General features: G+C 40.5%; 1 protein-coding gene and 1 pseudogene across 1 annotated transcript in view; one reads left to right on the top strand and one right to left on the bottom strand.

The window, feature by feature from the left end:
* The window catches only part of WWTR1 (WW domain containing transcription regulator 1), a 143850-nt gene extending 123015 nt beyond the window's left edge, over positions 1-20835 (top strand). Inside the window, exons 5-7 of the mRNA XM_023215408.2 lie at positions 9766-9899; positions 11603-11715; positions 17077-20835. Of these exons, the coding sequence (XP_023071176.1) occupies positions 9766-9899; positions 11603-11715; positions 17077-17261 (432 nt within the window). The 3' untranslated portion in view covers positions 17262-20835. The remainder of the gene's footprint in view (positions 1-9765; positions 9900-11602; positions 11716-17076) is intronic.
* LOC111544769 lies at positions 12005-12100 on the bottom strand (annotated as a pseudogene).
* Positions 20836-23903: the final 3068 nt, after the last annotated feature.

The following is a 23903-nucleotide window of genomic DNA, read 5'->3' as shown; positions in this document are numbered from 1 at the left end:
GCTTTTACCCTCAACCTTATTTTTTGGAGGGGGGGTGGTTGAGGGACAGGAGAATGCAGTTTGTCAAACAAAAATGCTGACTAAGCCTGGTCTCCGGTCGCCGGGGCAACAGGGACGAGGAAAGAGGGAGGCCTCGGAATTCTTTTGGCAGGTCTGTGGGATTTCTGCCCGGCTTGACAGCCACCAGGCCAGGCGGGCCAGCTGGCTGACCTCACACAGCCATCCTGACAGGGCTCCTGGAGGGGGACACACCTGGCTATGAGCAGCACTGGCCTCGGGAAGGTTCTGAGGCCTGTTTTTTTTTTCTTTTTTTTTTTTTCTTTTCCATGCAAAGAGTAGCTATTTAGCGAGCTAGGAAAGTGTCATATTGGAGCAGATCATGAAGCATAAATGTAGGGCTATTTCATAGCCTTTGCTTCAGAACAGAGGACTATTTAAATTTTAGAAAAGCATTTCATAGGCCAGGCGCGGTGGCTCAAGCCTGTAATCCCAGCACTTTGGGAGGCCTAGACGGGCGGATCACGAGGTCAGGAGATCGAGACCATCCTGGCTAACATGGTGAAACCCCGTCTCTACTAAAAATACAAAAAACTAGCTGGGCGAGGTGGCGGGCGCCTGTAGTCCCAGCTACTCCAGAGGCTGAGACAGGAGAATGGCATAAACCCGGGAGGCGGAGCTTGCAGTGAGCTGAGATCCGGCCACTGCACTCCAGCCTGGGCGACAGAGCAAGACTCCGTCCCAAAAAAAAAAAAAAAAAAAAAAAAGAAAAGCATTTCATAGCATTAGGTTTCAGACTTGACTGGGTTAGCAGAGGTCACGTAGTCTAACATTTTGTGAATCTATAAATCCCTCCATATAAACTTGGCTATTTAAGTTCATTCATTCATAAATTTGTTTTACAAATGCTCTAGGCATTAAATGTGCAACTGTTAACAACAGACCCAGCCCCTTCCCTCACAGAGCTTCCATTCTAGCTTGTGTCAAGTGTTTTATTTGCCTACAAGCCCCAGAAATAATCCATTTCCCAAAATGTCCCAGTGTGCCCTTGTTGTTGAATAATAGTATCAATTCAAGTCTTTTTTTCTTTTTCTTCTTTTTGAGACACAGTCTCACTTTATCACCCAGGCTGGAGTGCAGTGGCGCAATCTTGGCTCACTGCAACCTTCGCCTCCCAGGTTCAAGTGATTCTCCTGCCTCAGCCTCCTGAGTAGTTGGGATGACAGTGCCTGGCTAATTTTTTGTATTTTAGTAGAGACGGGGTTTTGCCATGTTGGCCAGGCTGGTCTCGAAGTCCTGGCTTTCAAGTGATCTGCCCACTTTGGCCTCCCAAAGTGCTGGGATTACAGGTGTGAGCCCCTGCACCAGGCCTCAGCCTTCTTTTTTTAAAGTGAAGACAGAAGAGCATCTAAATTATAATATTTTCTTTAATGCGATTTGAAGGGACAACAGAAACCAATTGTGGAATAATACAAATTTGTTTTATGCACTCTGAGTAAAAAGAGCAACAAATAGACCATAGATAATAATGACAGACTTAATAAATGCCTTCCTAAAAGTATTGCAGTTTCGATTGTTCTTTTATAGGGACAATCTGGCAAGTGAGCATTAGTGATGAGTTGTTTCAAAAAGAGAGTCTCCGGGAAGTGTGACAGTGCATTTCTAGAATCCCTTGGCACTGAATTAAAAAAAGATATACATCAGTAATTTTGTTTTGTCTCTCCCCCACCACCCCACCCCGCCCAGTAAAGAAGATAAATAATTCAGCATTCTCTCTCTGAAGTCCCTCAGGGTTTTGGCAGAGAAAGCAGTTTCTCTGCATCCAGAATAACTATTTTAATACTGGGATTTCACAATACTGTCTTTTTTTTTTTCTACTCACCCCACCCTTTATAATTAAAACAATCCAGTCTTCCATTTTTGTAGAGTCCCTGGCCACACACACTTAAATCAAGCAGAGCAGCCTCTGAAGAGCTGATTGCCATTTGTTTCCCTTTTGAAGTGCATTCTGGTGAGAGCAGGAGCTGGCTGGCAGAGTGTTCCCTCAGCCAAGGCGGGACAGAGCTGCAGATGCTTTCAGCTGCTGTTTACTTTCTCACCTCCTCTGTTGGTTTATTCCACAGGCAAGCTGCAGGCCAAGGACCTGGAAGAAAAGGAGGTTTGAGGTTTGCTTCCAGGGACACCTTCAGCTCACAAATCATCATTTGTCTTTCACATCCTTACTTCTCCAGATATTTTACATATCACCCGTCCTCCAGCTGCTAGGAAAGGGTATTTTTAACCCATAAATAATTACTCACTTCAGAGAGCTAGATAGATGACCACAAACTCACCAAGAGGTTCTTGAGCCCTTATTTTGCAAGTCTTTCCACCCCAAGCTTGGACATAGACAAAAAATAAATTAGTCAGAGGAGGGTTGGATCAGGGTTAGCAGGGAGAGCTTTCCTTCTGAAAAGTGCCCTCAAAATCAGAATTTATTTATTTATTTATTTTATTTTATTTATTTATTTATTTTTGAGACGGAGTCTCGCTCTGTGGCCCAGGCTGGAGTGCAGTGGTCGGACCTCAGTTTACTGCAAGCTCCGCCTCCCGGGTTTAGGCCATTCTCCTGCCTCAGCTTCCCGAGTAGCTGGGACTACAGGCGACCGCTACCTCGCCCGGCTAGTTTTTTGTATTTTTTTTAGTAGAGACGGGGTTTCACCGTGTTAGCCAGGCTGGTCTCGATCTCCTGACCTCGCGATCTGCCCGTCTCGGCCTCCCAAAGTGCTGAGATTACAGGCTTGAGCCACCGCCCCCGGCCAAAATCGGAATTTATAACTTTGCTTGATGGGTTGTGAATTCCTAGGACATGAGCTCCACTCATATACATTGAAAACTATCATTGAATATGTCCAGTTCATTCTGTTGCCCTGTTCAAGGGAGGAAAACTATGTTCAGGAAAGTTAAATCGGCTGTTTCGTAAAATTTCCTCTGACCTGTCTGAGGTAGAGGGGTTGGAATTTCTATTTTATAGCTGGGAAAACAGGCTCGGAAAAATGAAGTAACTTGCCCAGTTCTCACAGCCAGTAGGTGAAAGGGTTGACAATTTGAGGTCTGCCAACCTCAACTTTTCTTTCTCTGCCACACTGAGACTTTGCCACAGACTGAGCCTCAGTTTCCTTGTCTGTAAAATTGAGATAATTGGGTTGTCATGAGGATGAGATGAAATAGCATGTTTTTTTTTCTTTTTCTTTTCTTTCTTTCTTTTTTTTTTTAGATGGAGTCTCAGTCTGTCGCCCAGGCTGGAGTGCAGTGGCGCAACCTTGGCTCACTGCAACCTCCGCCTCCTGGGTTCAAGCAATTCTCCTGCATCAGCCTCCCGAGTAGCTGGGACTGCAGGCACATGCCACCATGTCGGGCTAATTTTTTGTATTTTTAGTAGAAACAAGGTTTCACAGTGTCAGCCAGGAAGGGAAATAACATGTTAAAGGGCTTAGAACAGTATTTCACACACAGTAAGCAATATGCAATTTTTAGCTAATATCTCTGCCTCCCACACCATTTAACACTATCAGTAGCTTGTTCTATTGACTACCTCACTGTGCCAGGTCCATTATAAATATGCTTTCTCATCTTTATAGCATCCCAGCAAGATCAGTCTTATAAACCACCTTTTTTTTTTTTTTCAGATGAACAAACTATCAAGAAAGGTTAAGAATTTAGTTCAAGATGCCACAACATGTAGTAGCTGAACTGGGATTTGAACTCCAATCTTTCTGGTTCCAAAGACAGTTTTTCTCCTGTGCCATGCTGCCTTTTCGGTGCCAAGCTCTGGACATGTCTAATAGCATTAAACCCCAACTACTGCTTGAGAATTCCAGTGGCTAATAGCCTGGAGAATTGAGAAGCAGGCAGTTCCTGCAATGAACTGATAACTAGAAAGCCCTTCATCATATCTGCCTCAAATCTAGGCTAGAAGAGATCTTCCTTCTTTTCTGTGACAGTTCATTAATAGTTTGAGAGCCACTGTGTGCCCTTCTAGTCTTCCCCTGTGGGTAAATAGCCCCATGCTTCTTCATAGGATGTGATGCCCTGGCATCTCTATCCTGATTGTTCTCTGGTCACTCTTTGTAAAGATTTCAGTTAAGGTAAAGTGTTGGGTAGGGACCTGGATGCAGCCTTGCACTTGAAGGTTGATTGGAGGAAGAGGTCAGTTGGAATAGCTAGAGAAGCAATGATGACCTGCTTCTTGAGATGGAAAGTAGGTTTTGAGCTCGGTCTAGGAAACTGAAGATTTGTTTGGAGGGCAGGGTGGACACAGAGGGGACCCTGGAGGGATCTTTGAATATACCTATTTAATTGCAGCACAGTGGGAAATGAGTGACAAGCCAGCTTACGTTTGTTTTCCTGCCTCGACTAGAAGGAGCAGAGGAAGGATGGGGCGCTGAGTGAAGCCAGCTGCACCACCGATGCTCAGCGGCAGAGGCCTCGAGTCATGCCTTCAGCCAGACTTGGCCAATTGTCACCCCTCTGTTTCCATGAAAGCTGACTTCATCCAGTGCCTGTCTTTGTCTTTGCTTCAGCTGCTTTAGTTTCATCCATTTTGACTGCTGCTGTTAGGTCTAAGTCAGATGTTTGCCTTTCATTTTTACCCATGCAAGAGTAGTGGATGTCACGTGGCAGTCCAAATCCTACTGGGTCTGGGCTTTAATTTTATACCTAAATTTAGTATAAAACAAAACTCTCCCCTGTTTGGATGGGAACATGTTGGTGAGATTACCTCTTTTATTTTCAGACCTCGGGTTTTGTACTGTTTCTTTTTCTCTTTCAGTTCATGAGTTGAAATAGGGAAGTATTTTCATTCAAAAAAAGGCTAGAATTTTTAGAGTTCGAAATACAGAACTTGTAATATAAAGTTTAAGTGAAATAAAACATCTTGCTACTCTCCATTTATATTCAGAACAAATTTTATGTTATATAAAAATGGTTTATAAACCTCCCCTCGTTTGAAAAAATTGTTTTCTTAGCCTTGGTGACCATTATGAATTTCACACTTCGGTTTAATCCCTCCAAGGTGAAAGTTGACCAGGAAGAAACCTCTCACCACTTAAAGTGGATCAGTTCCACATGACAGTGTGACTTTTAAAATTGTTTAGTTTGGTTTTTTGAGATTGGAATTCAGAAAATGAAATAATAATAATTCCTTCAGCATTTATTATGTGATCTAAGCACCTTGTAGTGTTATCCTGCTTTATCATCACAGCAACCTTCTTGGGTGGGTGCTATTATCATCCGCACTTTACAAATGAAGAACAGAAGGCTAAATAATTTTCTGTTAGATAGATAGACCAGGGTTCCAATTCAAGCATCTAGCTCCTGACCACTCGGCCCTCCTGCTCATCCTATGTTAGGGGCAGGAAAGAATGCAGCAGGACCGTTTTTGAGGATGGAGTCTTCACCTGGCTAGTTGGGTTGTGTACAACAGGCTATTATTTCACTCATATTCGTGGTTGAGGTGAGATTGCATGTTTTTAGTTTATATTTCCAAGTACCCAGTGTATGCCTAGCACTGTTAAGGTAGTTGGGATGCAGGAGTGAATGTGACAAACAAGGCCCCTTCCCTCGTGGAGCTTACATTCTAGTAGGAAAGACAGAGAATAAAGACCTAAGTTGCATTGCAGAAAATTAATGCAGATTAAGAGACAGAAAAATGACAGGTGTGAGGCTATTTTAGGCAGGGGTGAGGTAGGAGCATCTCTGAAGAGATAATATCCGTAGGAGGCAGGCATTAAGTGAGGGAATGAGCTTTAGGAAGATCCGAGGAACATCTTGCAAGAAGAGGGAACAGTTGGTGCAGGTACAAGAGGTGGGAGGAGCAGCAGAGAAACCGGGAGACTGAAAGGGGGTGAAGGAGGGGAGCACATCAGAGACATCAGTGGCCAGTGCTGTTATGCAGGGGGTGGTCTGCAGCGAGGTAAATAGAGGCCTGCCTCTATTTACCATCCAGGTGGAACAAGAAGCAGGTGGCTTTAGAGCAGGGGGCCACGTGAGCTTCACTTCGGCTGCTATGTGAAATAACTTGTGACCGAAGAATGATTTTGGAACAATCTTAGACAAAGTGTTGTATTATAAATAATAACTTTCTCAGACTGGCCTAATTTATATTTCAAAGCCATTATTCAGGCCGGGTGCAGTGGCTCACTCCTGTAATCCCAGCACTTTGGGAGGCCAAGGCGGGCAGATCACTTGAGGCCAGGAGTTTGAGACCAGCATGGGCAACATGGCGAAACCACATCTCCACTAAAAATATAAAAATTAGCTGGGCACCACGTGGTGGCACATGCTTATAGTCCCAGCTACTCAGGAGGCTGAGGCACGAGACTTGCTTGACCTGGCAGGCGAAGGTTGCAGTGAGGTGAGAGCACGCCACTGTACTCCAGCCTGGGTGACAGGGTGAGACTCCATCTCAAAAAAAAAAAAACGAGGCAGTCATCCTGGGCACATTCAACACCCTTTCTGATTTCTCTCTCATTTGTTAGTCAGTTGAAGGTAGAAAATGATACTGTGAGCCCCCTACAGACAGAAGGCAGCATTTGCCCTTAGGATGACTTGGTGGTTAAGTCTTCAGGGTAGTAAGGGAAACATCAGGGCTGGAGAATAGAGCTTCTGTTCTCTTTGATTTAAAATAGATGGAACAAATGTGAAATGGCACAGTGAAACATTTCCCGCAATATAGTATAGGTTCTTCAGCTTTGGTTGTCATGAATAATCCTTTAAATTTTATTTAGATATTTTATTTATATATTTAGACACACACAAGCATTATTTTCTGTTTTATTTAGTAGAAATAACTAGGAGTAATTTAAATTAATAGGAAAGTTTAGAACTATTTCTTTTCTATCTAATTTTTGATATTTGTTCTTATAATTTTATATATCATTACCGATAACAATTCATACATGTTATATATAATGTATTTTTTTATCCCATGAAGTTCCAGAAATGATTCTTACTATATCTAAATTTAGAACTCCTGGAAATTGCAGATTCAACTTGTATTTTTTTTTTTTTTTGAGACAGAGTCTCGCTCTATCACCCAGGCTGAAGTACAGTGGTGCAATCTCAGCTCAATGCAACCTCTGCCTCCCGGGTTCAAGCAATTCTCCTGCCTCAGCCTCCCAAGTAGCTGGGACCACAGGTGCATGCCACCACGCCCGGCTAACTTTTGTATTTTTAGTAGAGACGGGATTTCACCTTGTTAGCCAGGATGGTCTCGATCTCCTGACCTCGTGATCCACCCGCTTCGGCCTCCCAAAGTGCTGGGATTACAGGCTTGAGCCACTGCCCGGCCTCAATTTTTATTCTTAGGACATATGTTGATAAAGTTTTGTCAAATAGAAAGGAATGCAGCCATCTCATCAACTTTTATATTAAAAGTGTCTTTGTTTAGAGGTAAACTCCCACATTTATTCAGAATGGTTGAAAAATGGAATATTCTAGTAAAGTTCATGTTTTTGGATAATGAGGTTATGAGTCAAAAGATTCTTGCATTTATGGTTAATAAAGTACTAGAAATTTACCATTGATGAGGTACATTTTTTCCAACTGTGGCTCAGGGTATATGAGTGTGCTTGAGGGATGGGGACTGGTGGGGTCCAGGCTTTTTATGCCAGATTCAATCCCTGTTGTTCCTTCTGAGGCTTTCAGGAAAACTTTGGTTGGATAATAAGGTTTCTAATGCACCCTGCCTGCCATGTTAAAAACAACTATCAGAAAGTAATTTGATTTTTCTAGGTTTATTCAGAAGGCACTTCCAAGATTTAGATGGTGAATGAAAATAATTTTTTCCAAAAAAACTCCATTTTTTGGTTTGCTTTTTACAGATTCCTGAATAAAATTTGTTAGTTAAGTATTCGATTATTTGCAATTTAGATGAACAGAAGTGAGCCAGAGACCCTTTCCAGCTAGAAGATTTATTCCAGTATAAGTTACAATACAGTTTTTTTTTTTGTTTTTTGGTTTTTGTTTTTAATGAATCAGGTCTCTCATGGTTTGTAACAGCACAACGAACTCTAGTAACTGAAAATTTTTATAGCCGATGACTTCACTAGGACTTGTCTAGACAGCAGTTACCCTCTAAAGTCACAGCATGTTAGGGCTGGAAGAGATCTAACAAAGATACTGTAATTTAGAAGTCCTAAATGTTCTGTTTGCCATTGTAGCCATGGTTTTACGGTTTGAGGGACAGTGAGACCAATGACTTCAGCATGGAAAGTGGGAAACTGATAGGCATAAATATGGGGAAAGGCCTAACCTTGGTTTGGGATGCAAATGTAAACATAAAAGTATTCTCTGGAAACAGCAGCAAATTTGAAAGGAATTTGATGTCTGGTTATGTTTGTCAAAAAGGAGAGACTCCTGGAGATCATACCTAGAGAAAGTAATTGCAGTCAGTACATTTGTAGCATTTTGGATGGACTCTCCTTGGCAATGTAATGCTAGCTTTTATAAAATAATGTTTATATTATTTGTTTTTTTCTAACAAAATCCATATGCTGTGAAACGTTACTTGTCTGTGGGATTTGGATTGGATCTACATGTTTCCCCAATCTTCAGCATTTCAGTCAACGAAGTAGTCAAATGGATTGACTTTTTTTTTTCTTCTTTTTTTTGAGACAGTGTCTTCCTCTGTCATCCAGGCTGGAGTGCAACGGCGTGATCTCTGCTCACTTTAGTCTCAACCGCCCAGGCACAGGGCTCCTCCTACCTCAGCCTCCCAAGTAACACCAGGCCCAGCTAATTTTCGTATTTTTTGTAGAGACAAGGTTTCACCATGTTGCCCAGGCTGGTCTCGAACTTGGGGGCTCCAGTGATCCGCCCACCTCGACCTCCCAAAGTGCTGGGATTATGGACATGAGCCACCGCCCCTGGCCACTGATTGACTTTTCAAAGTGAACTTTCAACTCATTGTTTTGCTTTCCTGTCTGTAAACATAAAACTGCCAGATGCAATTTAATGTAGAGCCTGGACTCTGTCATTCCACAGTTTTACAGGCGTGTAAGTGGCAAAGACCAGAATGTACCTTATAGCCCAGAGGAATCTGATTGCTTTGATGGATATAGATTTGGTTTGAGAACCTGAGATAGAAATAGCCTTGTCTCTGAGAAGTGTTTTGAGAGGACTTTCTATGATTTGGGTGTTTAAATAATTGCATGGGTGGGATGATTGCAACAGTAAGTGCCCTTAGGTCAAATAATAGCTGAGCTTCCCATTAACTTTGTGAATGTGAAGTGACTTATGTCTGTCAGACTTTCTTCAAAGAAAGAATACCAATGGTTGCCTGGTGATTTTGACTTGCTGGGAGTAAATACACAGTGCTTTGTATTTGGTAAAAGTTTTTGTTTTTTTGAGACGACGTCTCGCTCTGTCACCCAGGCTGGAGTGCAGTGGCCGGATCTTAGCTCACTGCAAGCTCCGCCTCCTGGATTCAGGCCATTCTCCTGCCTCAGCCTCCAGAGTAGCTGGGACTACAGGCGCCCGCCACCTTGCCTGGCTAGATTTTTGTATTTTTTTAGTAGAGATGGGGTTTCACCGTGTTGGCCAGGATGGTCTCGATCTCCTGACCTCGTGAGCCGCCCATCTCGGCCTCCCAAAGTGCTGGGATTACAGGCTTGAGCCACCGCGCCCGGCCTGGTGAAAAGTTTTGCTGTGACGTACACTCTGCTCCATGCCTTGTGACAATGAGTGAATGACTCTTGCTTCCCACTCTGACTGTTGTTACTTCTGTAGGAAGCTGCCCTCTGTCGACAGCTCCCCATGGAAGCTGAGACTCTTGCTCCAGTTCAGGCTGCTGTCAACCCACCCACGATGACCCCGGACATGAGATCCATCACTAATAATGGCTCAGATCCTTTCCTCAATGGGTAAGTTAATATTTGGGGGCCACTTATTTTTGTTCTCTTTGTTATGTGATCTAGACTATAATACGATCTTTGTTTACATTGGGAAGAGGTGGAGAGCCTGAGGGTTGAGGGTGAAGATAAAGGGAGGAAGTGGGAGGAGCTGGCAGAAAATAGAAAGGCAGGGGAAGTCATCTACCTTTTAAAAAAATTTCCAAATTAAAAAATTAGTGATAGGACATAGAGTAAACCCTTAGTCAAGAATTTGAAAATGGGCATGAATTTATATTTTTAAACATGATAGTGTTGTCTAGTACTTATACTGGGAAGAATCTTGTGGTTTATGTAACCAACAGGGGATAAAAGCATGCCATACGGCAAGTTGAGAACAGAACAATTAAGCGATGATGTTCGGCCAGGCGCGGTGGCTTATGCCTGTAATCCCAGCACTTTGGGAGGCCGAGGCAGGCGGATCACCTGAGGTCGGGAGTTCGAGACCAGTCTGACCAACATTGAGAAATCCTGTCTCTGTTGAAAATACAAAATTAGCAGGGCGTGGTGGTGCATGCCTGCAATCCCAGCTACTCAGGAGGCTGAGGCAGGAGAATTGCTTGAACCCGGGAGGCGGAGGTTGCGGTGAGCCGAGATTGCACCACTGTACTCCAGCCTGGGCAACAAGAGTGAAACTCTGTCTCAAAAAAAAAAAAAAAAAAAGATGATGTTCAGGGTGAAATGTGAATAAGATCTATACTTTAGTAATTAGTATTCTACAATGTCAGGTTTCTGGTTTTGGTAATTGCACTAGGGCTATGTAAGATGTTATCACTGGGGAAGCTGGTGAAGGGTACATGGGAACTCTCTGTACTCTTGCTGTGTCTCCTATGTGAGTTTAAAATAATTTCACAATTTAAAAAGCAATTAAAACAAAGGAGCAAAAAGGAAAGAGAATTTAGCCAGAAATATCTTCATGAGCAGAAGTAGTTTTTAAATCAGATTAAAAAGGCAATTCTGTATGTCCTATGCCTTTTCTTCTGCCCTTGCAGAGACATCTGGCAAACAAACAAATACAATTATGAACATTATTAAAGATAGAGATAAAAACAAACAGTAGCTGAAATAATTAGTAATGGAGGTTTCAAGTTGTTGATTTTAAAGTATTTGAAATACAGAGAAGTACAAAGAATAATGTGAATTACCCATGTACCCGCTACCCAGATTTGCCATATTTTCATTTAACCTTATTTTTTAATAAATAAAATATTACAATTAATATTTGAATCCATCCACCCCACCACTGAAATCTCATTTCTTTTCCCTTCTGTCCCCAGTGGTAGCCACTATTCAGAAACTGGTGTGTGTCCATCACACAGACTTTTATACCTCTTCCTGCCTTTAGTGTATGTATCCATAAGCAATATTCTACATTGTTTTCTTTTTTTTTTAAGTTTTACATAAATGGTGTCATACTCTGTATGTTGAAGAGTGTTTAAATGGTTATTTTGAGGTGAAAAGGAAATCAATGTCAATTCACTGTGAATGGCCACACCTGATTACTTTCATTTTCATGAGGGTATGTATTTCAAAATTAAAACTTTCCTTCCTCCCCAACCTGGAAAGCTGGGCAGAATGGCACAACTATACTAGTTTAAAGCTTTTGTGACTGTGTTTTAATTTTGAGATTTATTTAGTGGGCTCACATTGAAGTTTCTTCATCTTTTGCTCTGCAGAGGGCCATATCATTCGAGGGAGCAGAGCACTGACAGTGGTCTGGGGTTAGGGTGCTACAGTGTCCCCACAACTCCAGAGGACTTCCTCAGCAACGTGGATGAGATGGATACAGGTAGGAGCAAAGCTTGCAAGTACTTACAGTGGGCTTGTGTTTTTTAAATGTTCTCTTCGGTCATCTCAATTTTATTTTTCTTTTCTTTTATTTTTATAATTTCAACTTTTATTTTATATTTGGGGGTACATGTGCACATTTGCTACATGGTTATGTTTTGTGATGCTGGGGTTTGGGATATGATTGCTCTCGTCACCCAGGTAGTGAGCATAGTACCCAATAGTTTGTTTTTCACCCCTTGTTCCTCCCCACTCCCAGTAGTCCCCAGTGTTCATAAAAATGTTAAAAAAAAAAAATGGAATGCTTCATCAGTTTACATGTCATTCTCATGCAGGGGCCGTGCTTATCATTCCAGTTTTAGTATATGTGCTGCCAAAGCGAGTACGGTCATCTCAATTTTAAAATCCAACCAGAAACACTCAATCTCAACAACAACATCAAATAACAACTGAAAAGCCACTGAACCCCCAGGCACTATTAATAAACTGTAGCCCCTTCCTCATAGATTATACAAGTATAGTTTTACATCTGGGCACAGGATTTTAAATTCTGTGTGCTTTTTTTTTTTTTTTTTTTTTTAATTCATCTTTGCTCCACATAGTCCCTTCCTCACAATTGCATCAAGACACCACTGTCTGCTTTGCCATGCTTCCACAGTGGGGTGTTCATGCTGTTCTAGTTTTCAGTTGTAGTATATGGGCCACCCTTTCTCCTGGAAAGTGACACTGGTTTATAGTTCCAGTACCCAAATTTTTTCATGTCATTCACTGCATTTGAAAAGCAATTGGCAGTGTGCATTTGGAATGTTGAGCAGCTCAGAGGATTCAAAATTGTCAGTTCCAAGTTCCAACATGGTAACGACATTCTCCCTCAGCAATTAAAGAGAAGAGAGTCAGGGTTACTTTTACCTTGTCCCGCAGCCTGTGCATCCTTCAGGTCCAGCCTCAGCAGGCTTCCTGATTACCTTTTTCTCCTTTTCTCAAGGAGTGAGACTTATAATTGCAGAAACTGAAATTAGTCTTATTAGCCTTATCTAGACTTAATTCTGAAAGTCATAAACTCACAGAAGATATTCTAGAACCAAAAATGAATGACAGCAGGGTGTCCACTATTTGGAGTTATTCATGCAAGTTCCTCCTCCATTATCATTGATGATAGAAAAGTAATTGTTTTGTATTGAAAATAAAAAATTGCTTCCCCCAAATTGTTTGCCATAGTGCCTGTGGTTTTTTACACTCCACTCTTACATGGCTCCTCTTTGTGTTGTGAATCTAAATTGTTGGAAAGACCAAGAGTCAAACTCATAGCCAGGTGTGTTACAAATGCAGTAAATTAAAGCTCCTCCCCGGGTGTCTTTCGTGTAGGTTGTCGTCTTTGCGTTGAGAAGATTGCAAAGACTGTCTTGTGAGGAGTCACAAGTTTATTACTTCAGTTCTCCTCCCCATCCCCGCCGACAACCCCCTGCCCCTTTATCTCTCTCTCTCTCTCTCTCTGTTGTTTGAGTGTGAGATTTATTTTACTGTCTTTGAAATAGCCTTAGAAAGTGGCTCCTTCCTATGTTTAATAATTGTTTACTATCATCTTCTAAACACTGGGAAGCCAGTAAGGATAAAAAGCAAAGTTAAGGAAAAAAGTTCAGGAGATCTAAATCTAAGTTTGGCATTCAAAAAAAACAAAACCATAGAAGAGGATGGATTCTACTCTATGTCTCTTTAAAATAACCTCAAGTGGGTAAGTAGGGAGTGTTTTATTTTGAAGCCATAATGTGGAATTAAATGATGTCCTGAAAAGAACATAGTTTCAGCCAACAGGCAGCCTGAACTGAATCCTTGCTTCTCCATTCCTAGTAGCGCCTTTGGATAAGTTACATAGCCTCCGTGAGCCTCAGATTTCTCACCCAAAAAGTGGGAGTGATATGCTCATGGCAGAGTTGTCCTCACAACTGTGTGAGTCATGAGATCACAGAGCCCAGCTCAAAGTGCTCTTCTCCAGTAAGAAGGCTGATGTCACGCACACAATGGACTTGATAATGTCAGAGTGCCAGGTTAACCTGGTTAAGTGAGAGTCATCTCATTGAGTGTGGGGCCACCTCTGTGAAGTCTTTGTAGGAACTGGACATAAATCTTCTCAAGGGGAGAAATGTAATTATATAGTAACAAGATGAGTGAAAGCTGTGGGGGCAGGCAGAGCTCAGATGTGGCTAGGAAAGATCTGTCAGGCCGTGGACCATGCGCTGGCCACATGCTGAAGGGAAACGAGCCAGCTGAGCACTCCATTTGCAAAACATACATGGAAACAACAGCTGGGCTTGGTGCAAAGATCCAGTAAAAGGAATAACATGAGCAAAAGCTGGGAAATCATCCATCCTTCCAGAATATTCTGCAGTAATCACACCCTTTTAAGAATTGCCTTGTGGCTGGGCACAGTGGCTCACGCCTGTAATCCCAGCACTTTGGGAGGCTGAGGCGGGTGGATCACCTGAGGTTGGGAGTTCAAGATCAGCCTGACCAGCATGGAGAAATCTCATCTCTACTAAGAATACAAAATTAGCTGGGCGTGATGGCACATGCCTGTAATTCCAGCTACTCGGGAGGCTGAGGCAGGAGAATTGCTTGAACCTGGGAGGCAGAGGTTGCGGTGAGCTGAGATTGTGCCATTGCACTCTAGCCTGGCCAACAAGAGCGAAACTCCATCTGAAAAAAAAAAAAAAGAATTGCCTTATGTTTGTCTCTTCTACTTTCTAAGTGGATAAACTGCAAAGACCAAAAAGATTACTATGAGATTGCAGAGCTGCTTCTATTTTAAGATTGTTAACCTTAATGAAGAAGCTTAGCCAGTATCCTCATGCCTTTAATCCTGAGAAGAAAGGATAAGAGGAATTTTTTTTTTTTTTTTTTTGAGACAGGGTCTCATTCTGTCACCCAGGCGGGAGTGTAGTGGTGTGATCTCAGCTCATTATAACCTCCACCTCCTGGGTTCAAGTGAGTCTTGGGCCTCAGCCTCCTGAGTAGCTGGGATTACAGGGGTGTGCCACCACGCCTGGCACTGTTTTGTTTTCTAGTTGTTGTTGTTTTTTGTAGTTTTAGTAGAGACAGGGTTTCACCATGTTGGCAAGGCTGTTCTTGAACTCCTGACCTCAGGTGATCCTCCCACTTCAGCCTCCCAAAGTGCTGGGATTAAAGGCATGAGCCACCATACCCGGCCTAGGAATACTTTAAAACAGAGATTTTGCTTGGCTAAAAATTATATTTTGAGTATTTGAAAGTTAAAGTGGGAAATGAGTAGAAATGAATGATTCTAACTGGAGATGAAGAGAAAAAAAGACATCCAGCACTTCAGATCAGATAGTTTTTTAGAACAGATACTTTTTAGAGCCTCATTTTTATCTGTTACACTCTAGTAAGTAGAATAAAGTTATTTTGGATTTTGTTTTTTATTTTATGTTGTTTTTCAATATCAGCAACACTGTATTGAGGTCATATTGTTGAATTTGATTTAATTTTTCGGATTACTGCCCTTAGCAATGAAAATACTGTAAAATATTGCCCAGGAGTCATTGATATTTTGTGACTTCTAGAAAAGCCATTGTGTTCTGCTATCACCAAAATCCAAATTGGATTATGGTTCCTTCATCATTTGGAAGGATATAATTTTTCTCCTTGAAAAACACAGATTGCTGAAGTGAACTTTCTGCAACTTTGCTTAAAATAGTGAAACTTCCCTGCACACTTTTCAGGAAGGCTACTGCACTTGTAATGCACAAAAGATAATTTAACACGTTTTTGAAAAATGACGTTATGGTGGAAGCTGGCCTTAGTTATCAATGCTTCTCAATTTTTGAAGTAGATGTTATCTCTTCAGAAAATTGTTTGGGACTGTTTTAATTAACCTGTTGTTTTGATATTGTATAATTAATAGTGGCTGAAGACCTAGGTTTTTCTTTCTCTCAGGACAATCACCGTTTATCATATTTTGTATGTATATAACTTTGTATATGTCAATGACACCTAGAGCCACGGATGTGTGGCAGACACTGTATGGCACTTTACTCCAATTTTTGTAGAAGGCGCTTATAATCCCAATTTCCAGATGGGTAAACTGAGAATCAAGCAAGTTAAGTGTGTCTAAGCTTACACAGCCACAAAGCTCGATCTAATGACACAGAAGTCAGTAGTGCATTCTGTCCCGTACTATTACACATAAAGAACCTATATTCTTCATGTCATATCCCAGACACCTACTTTTCCTCTAGTACAGCATTTTCTCACCTGTGCTCTGTAAGAACTTCAATTTTATTAGGATACACGTACTGCCAAAATAGGTTTAGGTGATTAAATGGGTTTAGGAAATAGTGGCTTAAAGAAAACAGAGGATTTCTTTTTTTTTTTTATTTTGATATGCACTAAAGTTTCCTTCCTTCCTTCCTTCCTTCCTTCCTTCCTTCCTTCCTTCCTTCCTTCCTTCCTTCCTTCCTTCCTTCCTTCCTTTATGTTCTAGGGTACATGTGAACTGGCTACCCATAAATAGAAAGCTGAAACTGGATCTCTTCCTTACACCTTATACAAAAATTAATTCAAGATGGATTAGAGACTTAAATGTTAGACCTAAAACCATAAAAACCCTAGAAGAAAACCTAGGCAGTACCATTCAGGACATAGGCATGGGCAAGGACTTCATGTCTAAAACACCAAAAGCAACGGCAACAAAAGCCAAAATTGACAAATGGGATCTAATTAAAACTAAAGAGCTTCTGCACAGCAAAATATTTCTTTACTCGAAGACTCAAAGTCTTAGCATGCTTATATGTATTGTGGCTCATACGCTTGTGAGAAAGGTAGATAGTTGTAGGGTGTAGGTATTAACAGAAAGAGGGAGAACGTCTGCAGAACTTCCTTTATAAATAATGCCTAAAGCCATCAATGAAGACAACTTTTTATTTACCTGGTTAAAATAAGCTTCACATCATTCTCTTTGAACATAAAGAAGGATGGTATGGGTAAACACAAGTTTACAATGAAACCTGTCGATTATAGTTCTGTAATAACGTGTTTATTACAGACAGGGCCTCACTACTCTTTTGTAAAACAGTTCTTCACACCTTTGTCATGGGAAAGCACAGATCATAGATCAGATCAACAGTGCCTTTCACATGCTCCTTTCTTATCTCCTTGGCCTTTTCCATTCTGGACCACATCTATCCAGAAGTAATTTTCTATTTCTTCTACATCTCTGTACCTCCTATGAGTAAGAGTCAATAATGTGGTAGTTGAAGACATGAAGGTGAGTGTTAATACTTGAACTGTTCCTCCTTCAAGAGCCTAAAAGAAGGAATTAAAATGGTTTCTTTTCATTCTGTTATAGGAGAAAACGCAGGACAAACACCCATGAACATCAACCCCCAACAGACCCGTTTCCCTGATTTCCTTGACTGTCTTCCAGGAACAAACGTTGACTTAGGAACTTTGGAATCTGAAGACCTGATCCCTCTCTTCAATGATGTAGAGTCTGCTCTGAACAAAAGTGAGCCCTTTCTAACCTGGCTGTAATCACTACCATTGTAACTTGGATGTAGCCATGACCTTACATTTCCTGGGCCTCTTGGAAAAAGTGATGGAGCAGAGCAAGTCTGCAGGTGCACCACTTTCTGCCTCCATGACTCGTGCTCCCTCCTTTTTATGTTGCCAGTTTAATCATTGCCTGGTTTCGATTGAGAGTAACTTAAGTTAAACATAAATAAATACTATATTTTCATTTTCTGCAAGCCTGCATTCTTGCGACAGATTATACAGAATTGTGTCTGCAGGATTGATTATGCAGAATACTTTTCTCTTTCTTCTCTGCTGCCCCATGGCTAAGCTTTATGAGAGTTAATTGAAATTTATACACCAATTGATTTTAAACCATGAAAAGCTGACCACAGGCAGTTAATTCTGAGGGCAGCGTGGTCCAGGAAATGTGCACAAAATCAGACCTGATTTACAGTTTCAAAAACTGTATTGATGACAGTAGTACCAAATGCTTTAAAAACTATTTAACTTGAGCTTTAAAAATCATTGTATGGATAGTAAAATTCTACTGTATGGAATACAATGTAATTTTGAATCCGTGCTGGCTCTGATGGTTCTTATTAGTCTGTATTTATAAAGGCACACAGTCCTATTGTAGCTTACCCTTTGTTATTTTACTGCAGAGCATCTAGACATCTTAGTCCCTCCAGCAGGAGAGTAGCAGCAGCAGCATTAGTCACAGTTCTTACACTATAGATCTTGTGAAAGAGACCAGTTTGGTACTAATTGTGAGCATTTTATTCAAACAAAAGGTTTTGAAATATTACAACTTGGGATTTAAAAAAATTGCAGCTTAGAATTTGATGGTGGGTTTTGTTTGTTTGTTTGTTTCTGAGATGGAGTTTCGCTCTTGTTGCCCAGGCTGGAATGCAATGGCGCGATCTCGGCTCACTGCAACCTCCACTTCCTGGGTTCAAGCAATTCTCCTGCCTCGGCCTCCCGAGTACCTGGGATTACAGGCACCCGACACCATGCCCAGCTAATTTTTTGTATTTTTAGTAGAGATGGGGTTTCACCATCATGGTCAGGCTGGTCTCAAACTCCTGATCTCAGGTGATCCCACCCATCTCAGCCTCCCAAAGTGCTGGGATTACTGGCATGAGCCACTGGGCCTGGCCTTAATGTTTATTTTATAAAGCACTGTAATTTTGTAGCTGATGATAAAAGGTAGCCAAATGTTTTTGATAAATCAGTGGCAACTGTATTTTCGTCTTTTGAAATAACTCTGAAAACATCAGGACAACATAGATTTCAATCTGATAGCATACCACACACAGTGAGCTGTTGCTTTTTGAATTCTGAAGCCTTGTCAGGTTTGCTTTCTAGATTTCAAGTGTTTAAAACAATTCTATCTATGAAACTGAAGGATGAAGCAGATCTCTGACTGACGTGTAAAAAAACAAATGCCCTTTGAGGGTGTAAGGTGGAGATACATGTTTCTGAATTCAGTAAAATTGATTCCTAAGTATATTATCCTAACCCTGTTTGCTACAGTTGGTATAAAAAGGCATGAAATATGTATTCAATACCTCTTATGTAACCAAAACCATTTTTTATTAGCTTTTAAGGACTGAAAGAGCATCATGTTCAACTGGCATGCAGTCTGCCTGCATTGCCAATGAAGTCCTCAACTGTTTAATATTTTGAACTAGTATTATTTATAATCTATGAATTTAATCTTTTTTGAAAGACATTAATAATTTGAGTCTCTGAGAGGACACATTCAATTTCCATGGGGGACTTATTTGTTGGGGATCTTAAATAAGATTCCTTTTGATATACCGGAATATATATGTACAGAGTACATTGGATCATGTTGGAAAGAAGGCAAGTGAAAAGGTCAGAGATGAAGTAGCGAAGTTATGGAATATCGTGGAAAGGATACTAGTTGTGAAATGGAAAGAGACGAGTTATAGTACTCCAAAAGCAAAACAAGTAGGAGATGCAAGAGATGCCCCAAAAGGACAAAGCAACTATTTTCTGTTACCGCCTTTATACCGGAAGACTCTGTGGTAGAAGAAAAGAAGGTTTTGGTGCACCTTATGTGGGAGGAGGAGGGGCAGGGCAGGCACGCTGATGCTGAGCACGCAGGCAGACAAGAGCGTAGCCTGCTGTTGCCTCCATCACTATGAAGTGACTTCTTTTTCCTGAAGGACCCATGGTTTATGTTCCTCTAATTCCTTTCACTCTCCCTAAGCCCTCTGAAAGAGATGAAGGTAGATGATTTTATTGCTACTAAATTGAAGGGAGCACTATTTCTTTTTGTCTTTTGTTAGCAAAAAATTGCAAAAAGAGTTGTACATTCTTGCTTAAAATAAATAAATAAATAATTAAAAAACAAGGGACCTAACAAAACTCAGCAGTGTTACTGTATTTTTAAAAAATATTTTTATAGACTCATTTTCAGGTTATTAAATGTAAGAGAAACAGATACCCCTCTTTTTTTAAGTAGTTAAATCATTGATGATTTATATTACCAATTTTTAGAAGTAATTTTCTAGTACGCTTATGGCATTAGAAAATACTAGAAGTTTTTTTTAGTTAAATTACTTAGAACATTTATGAATGAATATAATAAATATTTTTTTCAGAATGAAATATGGACCCTTTGTGTTTACTAATAGATAAAGCCAGATATAATATTTTTGTTTTTAAGGCCACAAAATATGGCCTTTGTTAAAGAACACTAAAGTTAGAAGTCTAAAGTTAGAGCAACTTTTTAATGGCTATTTCCTATTATTGTAAGTGTTAAAACTCCTGCAGAATTCTTGATAAGGTGCTATTTATACTATATTTCTTATTATAAGACAACTGTCTTTAGTCTTTTTAGTACTAGTCTTTTTAGTACTAAATCAATCACTAAACATCATCATTTCACCCCCAAATTTTGTCACTGAAAAGGCATATCAAATGAAAAATAATTTCAGAGATCTTTCTTTCAAGATATTTTTTCCTGATATTTCCTGATATTTTGTTTTGAAGTAAATATATTGTCAAAACCTAATTGCAATTTTGTTAAATCTAAGTAATTTTTAGACAGTGTTTCACCATATTATTTAGGATGTGAAATGCCATTTCTTTCACTGATTACACCATATACAGGAAGCAGGTAAAACAGTGAAAATTTGGTTGTGCTGGCTTATGCCAACTTGGTTGAAAAGGTCTTTGAAGAAGAAGTGATCTAGAATGACAGAAGTGTTGCTAATTACAAGATGTGTTCTCATGATGTAATTAGAAAGTAACTTCTCAAAGTACAACTTTTATGAAAAAAATAAGCTGTTAGAAAAAGGAAATCATGTAGGTTAATTTAATTGGGAGAATGGGCAATTGACAGAGACCATTTTCCTAACACATATATGTGCTAGTACTTTAACTTTTTAAAATTTTACTTCTATGTTTTGTAATATAAAGATTTCTATTTTAAGTTTAGAATGTTATGCATACCAAAAGTATGCAGCCAAATCGATCAGATCAAACCATTTTACCTGGAGTTTGGTACTGGTTTTTACTTCTCTGATTCTGTATAAGAAAAATAAAGACAATGGAACTTCCACTGGAGCCTTTGGCTTTTCATTATTTGTCTATGTTCCTTTTACTGGGGGTTTTGGGTGGTACTGAAGATAGGCTTATGTAACCCTCCTGGTAGACAAGGAAAGAAAGAAAAATCTGTAGGCAAACAATTTCTTGGCTCATGTACCTGGCCTTCAACATTCTAAATGTTTGCAGAATTCTGGTTTCCACTTTATTTACAAAGTCCACTGAGGTTTTTACATATATATATATGTATATGTGTATATACCTTTAAAAAATAAAAAATATACCTTAAAAAAAAAATATATATATATATATATTTAAATTACATTTTCCTCCCAACACCCTCACAGATTTGACTAGACCATCAAAAATACAGAATTCCCGCTGGGCACGATGGCTTATGCCCATAATCCTGGCACTTTGGGAGGCTGAGACGGGAGCATTGCTTGAGCCCAGTAGTTTGAGACCAGCCTGGGTAACATAGTGAGACCTTGTCTCTACAAAAATATACAAAAATTAGCCAGGTATGATGGTGTAGAATATACAACAAACTCTTATAAACCAATAGAAAAAAACAAACAGCCCAATAGAAATATGGCTCAATAATGTGAATCGAAAGTTTATAGAAGATGAAACTGGGTGGTAACTAATTTACCAACCTCATTTCTAATCAGAAATTTAGATAAATAATGACTGAATCCCCAGTGGCTCATAGGCTTGCTGGAACTCTTTCACTGACCTAGACTCTGCCACCTTTTCCTACTGCTTTTTGAAATAGGTTTTTTGCTTAAAAGTTTGAGTTGATAAAACCTTGAACTGTAGTTAGCAGAGTTGTGTTTAGAAATATTTATTTGTAGGGGTCACAGATAGAGTATGCCGGGGAGGCTTATGTGTCATAATAAGCTTTTCTTTTTGTAAGTCATTAGGTCAAAGTAATGCATGGCACATTGGTTTGCAGTTTGAGGACCAGAAGAAGGGTGACAACTCTCCTGGTTTCCCCGGGACCGAGGGCTTTTCCAGACTCAGGAATTTCAGTGTTAAAACTATCCAATGGGCCAGGCGCGTGGTGGCTCACGCCTGTAGCCCCAGCACTTTGGGAGGCTGAGGTGGGCGAATCACGAGGTCAGGAGATCAAGACCAACCTGGCCAACATGGTGAAACCCCGTCTATACTAAAATACAAAAAATTAGTGGTGGCGGGCGCCTGTAGTCCCAGCTACTCAGGTGGCTGAGGCAGGAGAATAGCGTGAACCCCGGAGGCGGAGCTTGCAGTGAGCCGAGATCAGGCCACTGCACTCTAGGTTGGTGACAGAGCGAGACTTGGTCTCAAAAACAAAAACAAAAAACAAAACAAAACAACAACAGCAACAAAAACTGTAAAATCAGGAAACGTTGGGAAGTATGTATCATGTACTCATTGGCAGGATGGGCTACATAATTTGCAGGACCTAGTGAAAAATAAAAATATGGGGCCCCTTGCTCAAATTTATAAGAATTTCAAGATGGTGGCAGCAGAGCATTATACCAAACGTGGGGCTCCTCTGAGTGTGGGGTCCTGGGTGGGGGCAAGGGATTTATAAAAAAGACAATTGTAAGCATTAATCTGGGAAATTATTAGCATTTTCTCCTAAAATAGCCTCTCACCAATATTTCCAGGCATCTAGCGGTGTTTCTCATAGTTGGAGAGAGTCAGGTGGGTCTGGGGGCCCTGACCCTAAGGCAGATTTGGTTTCTCCCGAGGGAACCCAAGAATATAGAATTCTTAAGACTTTCTTTCTTTGACATCCCCCAACATTCTGAGTCACCAGTACCAACCAACCAGCAGAGAGAGAGAGTCCATTAATTCAATCGTCAATAAGACTTGCTGAGCTCCTGGCATGTTGAAGGCACTAAATAGGCATAGGAAAAACAAGGATGAAGAAAACTCAATCCCATGGTTTAATTGGGGCCATACATTATGGGACAAAGAGTTATAGGAGCTCAAGGTAGAGAAGGAAAAGAGGAGTGAACAGTTGCAAATAGGTCCCGATGTCTGAGACTTATTCACCAAGGAATTTCCCAGGCATTTCAGGTAAAGGAGACAGCCTACTTGAACGCACAGAATTTTAAAACAGGAGTGACAAGAAGGTCCATGGCCCTGGAGAGCGAGAGTGTGAGGGCAATAAGGTGGGAGTTGAGACCAAATAAGGTAGATGGAGAGTAATCCTTGAAAAGGTTTGTATGCTTCGAGTCAGAGTTGGAGTTTATCCTATACAATAGAAGCCATAGGAAGATTTTTAATAGTAGAGTGACTTAAAGAAAACAAGTGAAAAAGTGAAGATGAACCAAAATGGAGAGGAGTTGGTGGCCAACTTCTTGTACACTCCTTGTACACGGATCTATTTGGTGCTATGAGCATAGGAAGGAATTGAAATCATGGCCTCTGCCTCCATAAAGCTTACATACTACTATGTATTTAGCACAAAGTTAATGCTAATAAAGATCAGGAGAGAAAGATCATTCGGGGGCTTAGTGGTGAGAGTGGTGAGGTAACACCAGGGAAGCCAAGGCAGAGAATTCTGGGAATGGAAAACTGGTGAACAAAGGCACAGAAGGAGAAATGGAAGGGAAACAATATATGCTGACAACCTACTGTGTTCTGCAGTAGGCATCATTAGTTCCTGTATATGTGTATATTTTTATTGGAATAGGATTACACGTTAAGAGACATGTAGGCAGAATTGACATCTTTATAGTTCTAAGTCTTTCAATTCCATCTGTTTTCTCAGCTTTCTCAGAAAGGAGATCTGAAGATGAGTAGACAAACAAATGAAACCCTCAATAACCTCAGTCTTGGAAGTCAGGGACTAGTGCCAGCACTATCAGAAATAATAGATATAATTGTAATCTCCTGAGATCTGCTTAACCTTTTTAGGTCTCATTCTTTATTCTCTTTACCTATAAAAGGCTCCCTTTGTTATGGTATAAAACTCTCCCATTCTATCTTCTTCCTTAGTGTTTGAACAAATGTTCTACATTTGTTTGTGTACACACACACTCCTTTTCTTTCTTTCTTTCTTTCTTTCTTTCTTTCTTTCTTTCTTTCTTT

The sequence above is a fragment of the Piliocolobus tephrosceles genome, chromosome 2 (genome assembly GCF_002776525.5).
Source record: "Piliocolobus tephrosceles isolate RC106 chromosome 2, ASM277652v3, whole genome shotgun sequence".
Taxonomy (NCBI): Eukaryota; Metazoa; Chordata; class Mammalia; order Primates; family Cercopithecidae; genus Piliocolobus; species Piliocolobus tephrosceles.
This window is presented reverse-complemented; position numbering and strand designations above follow the sequence as displayed.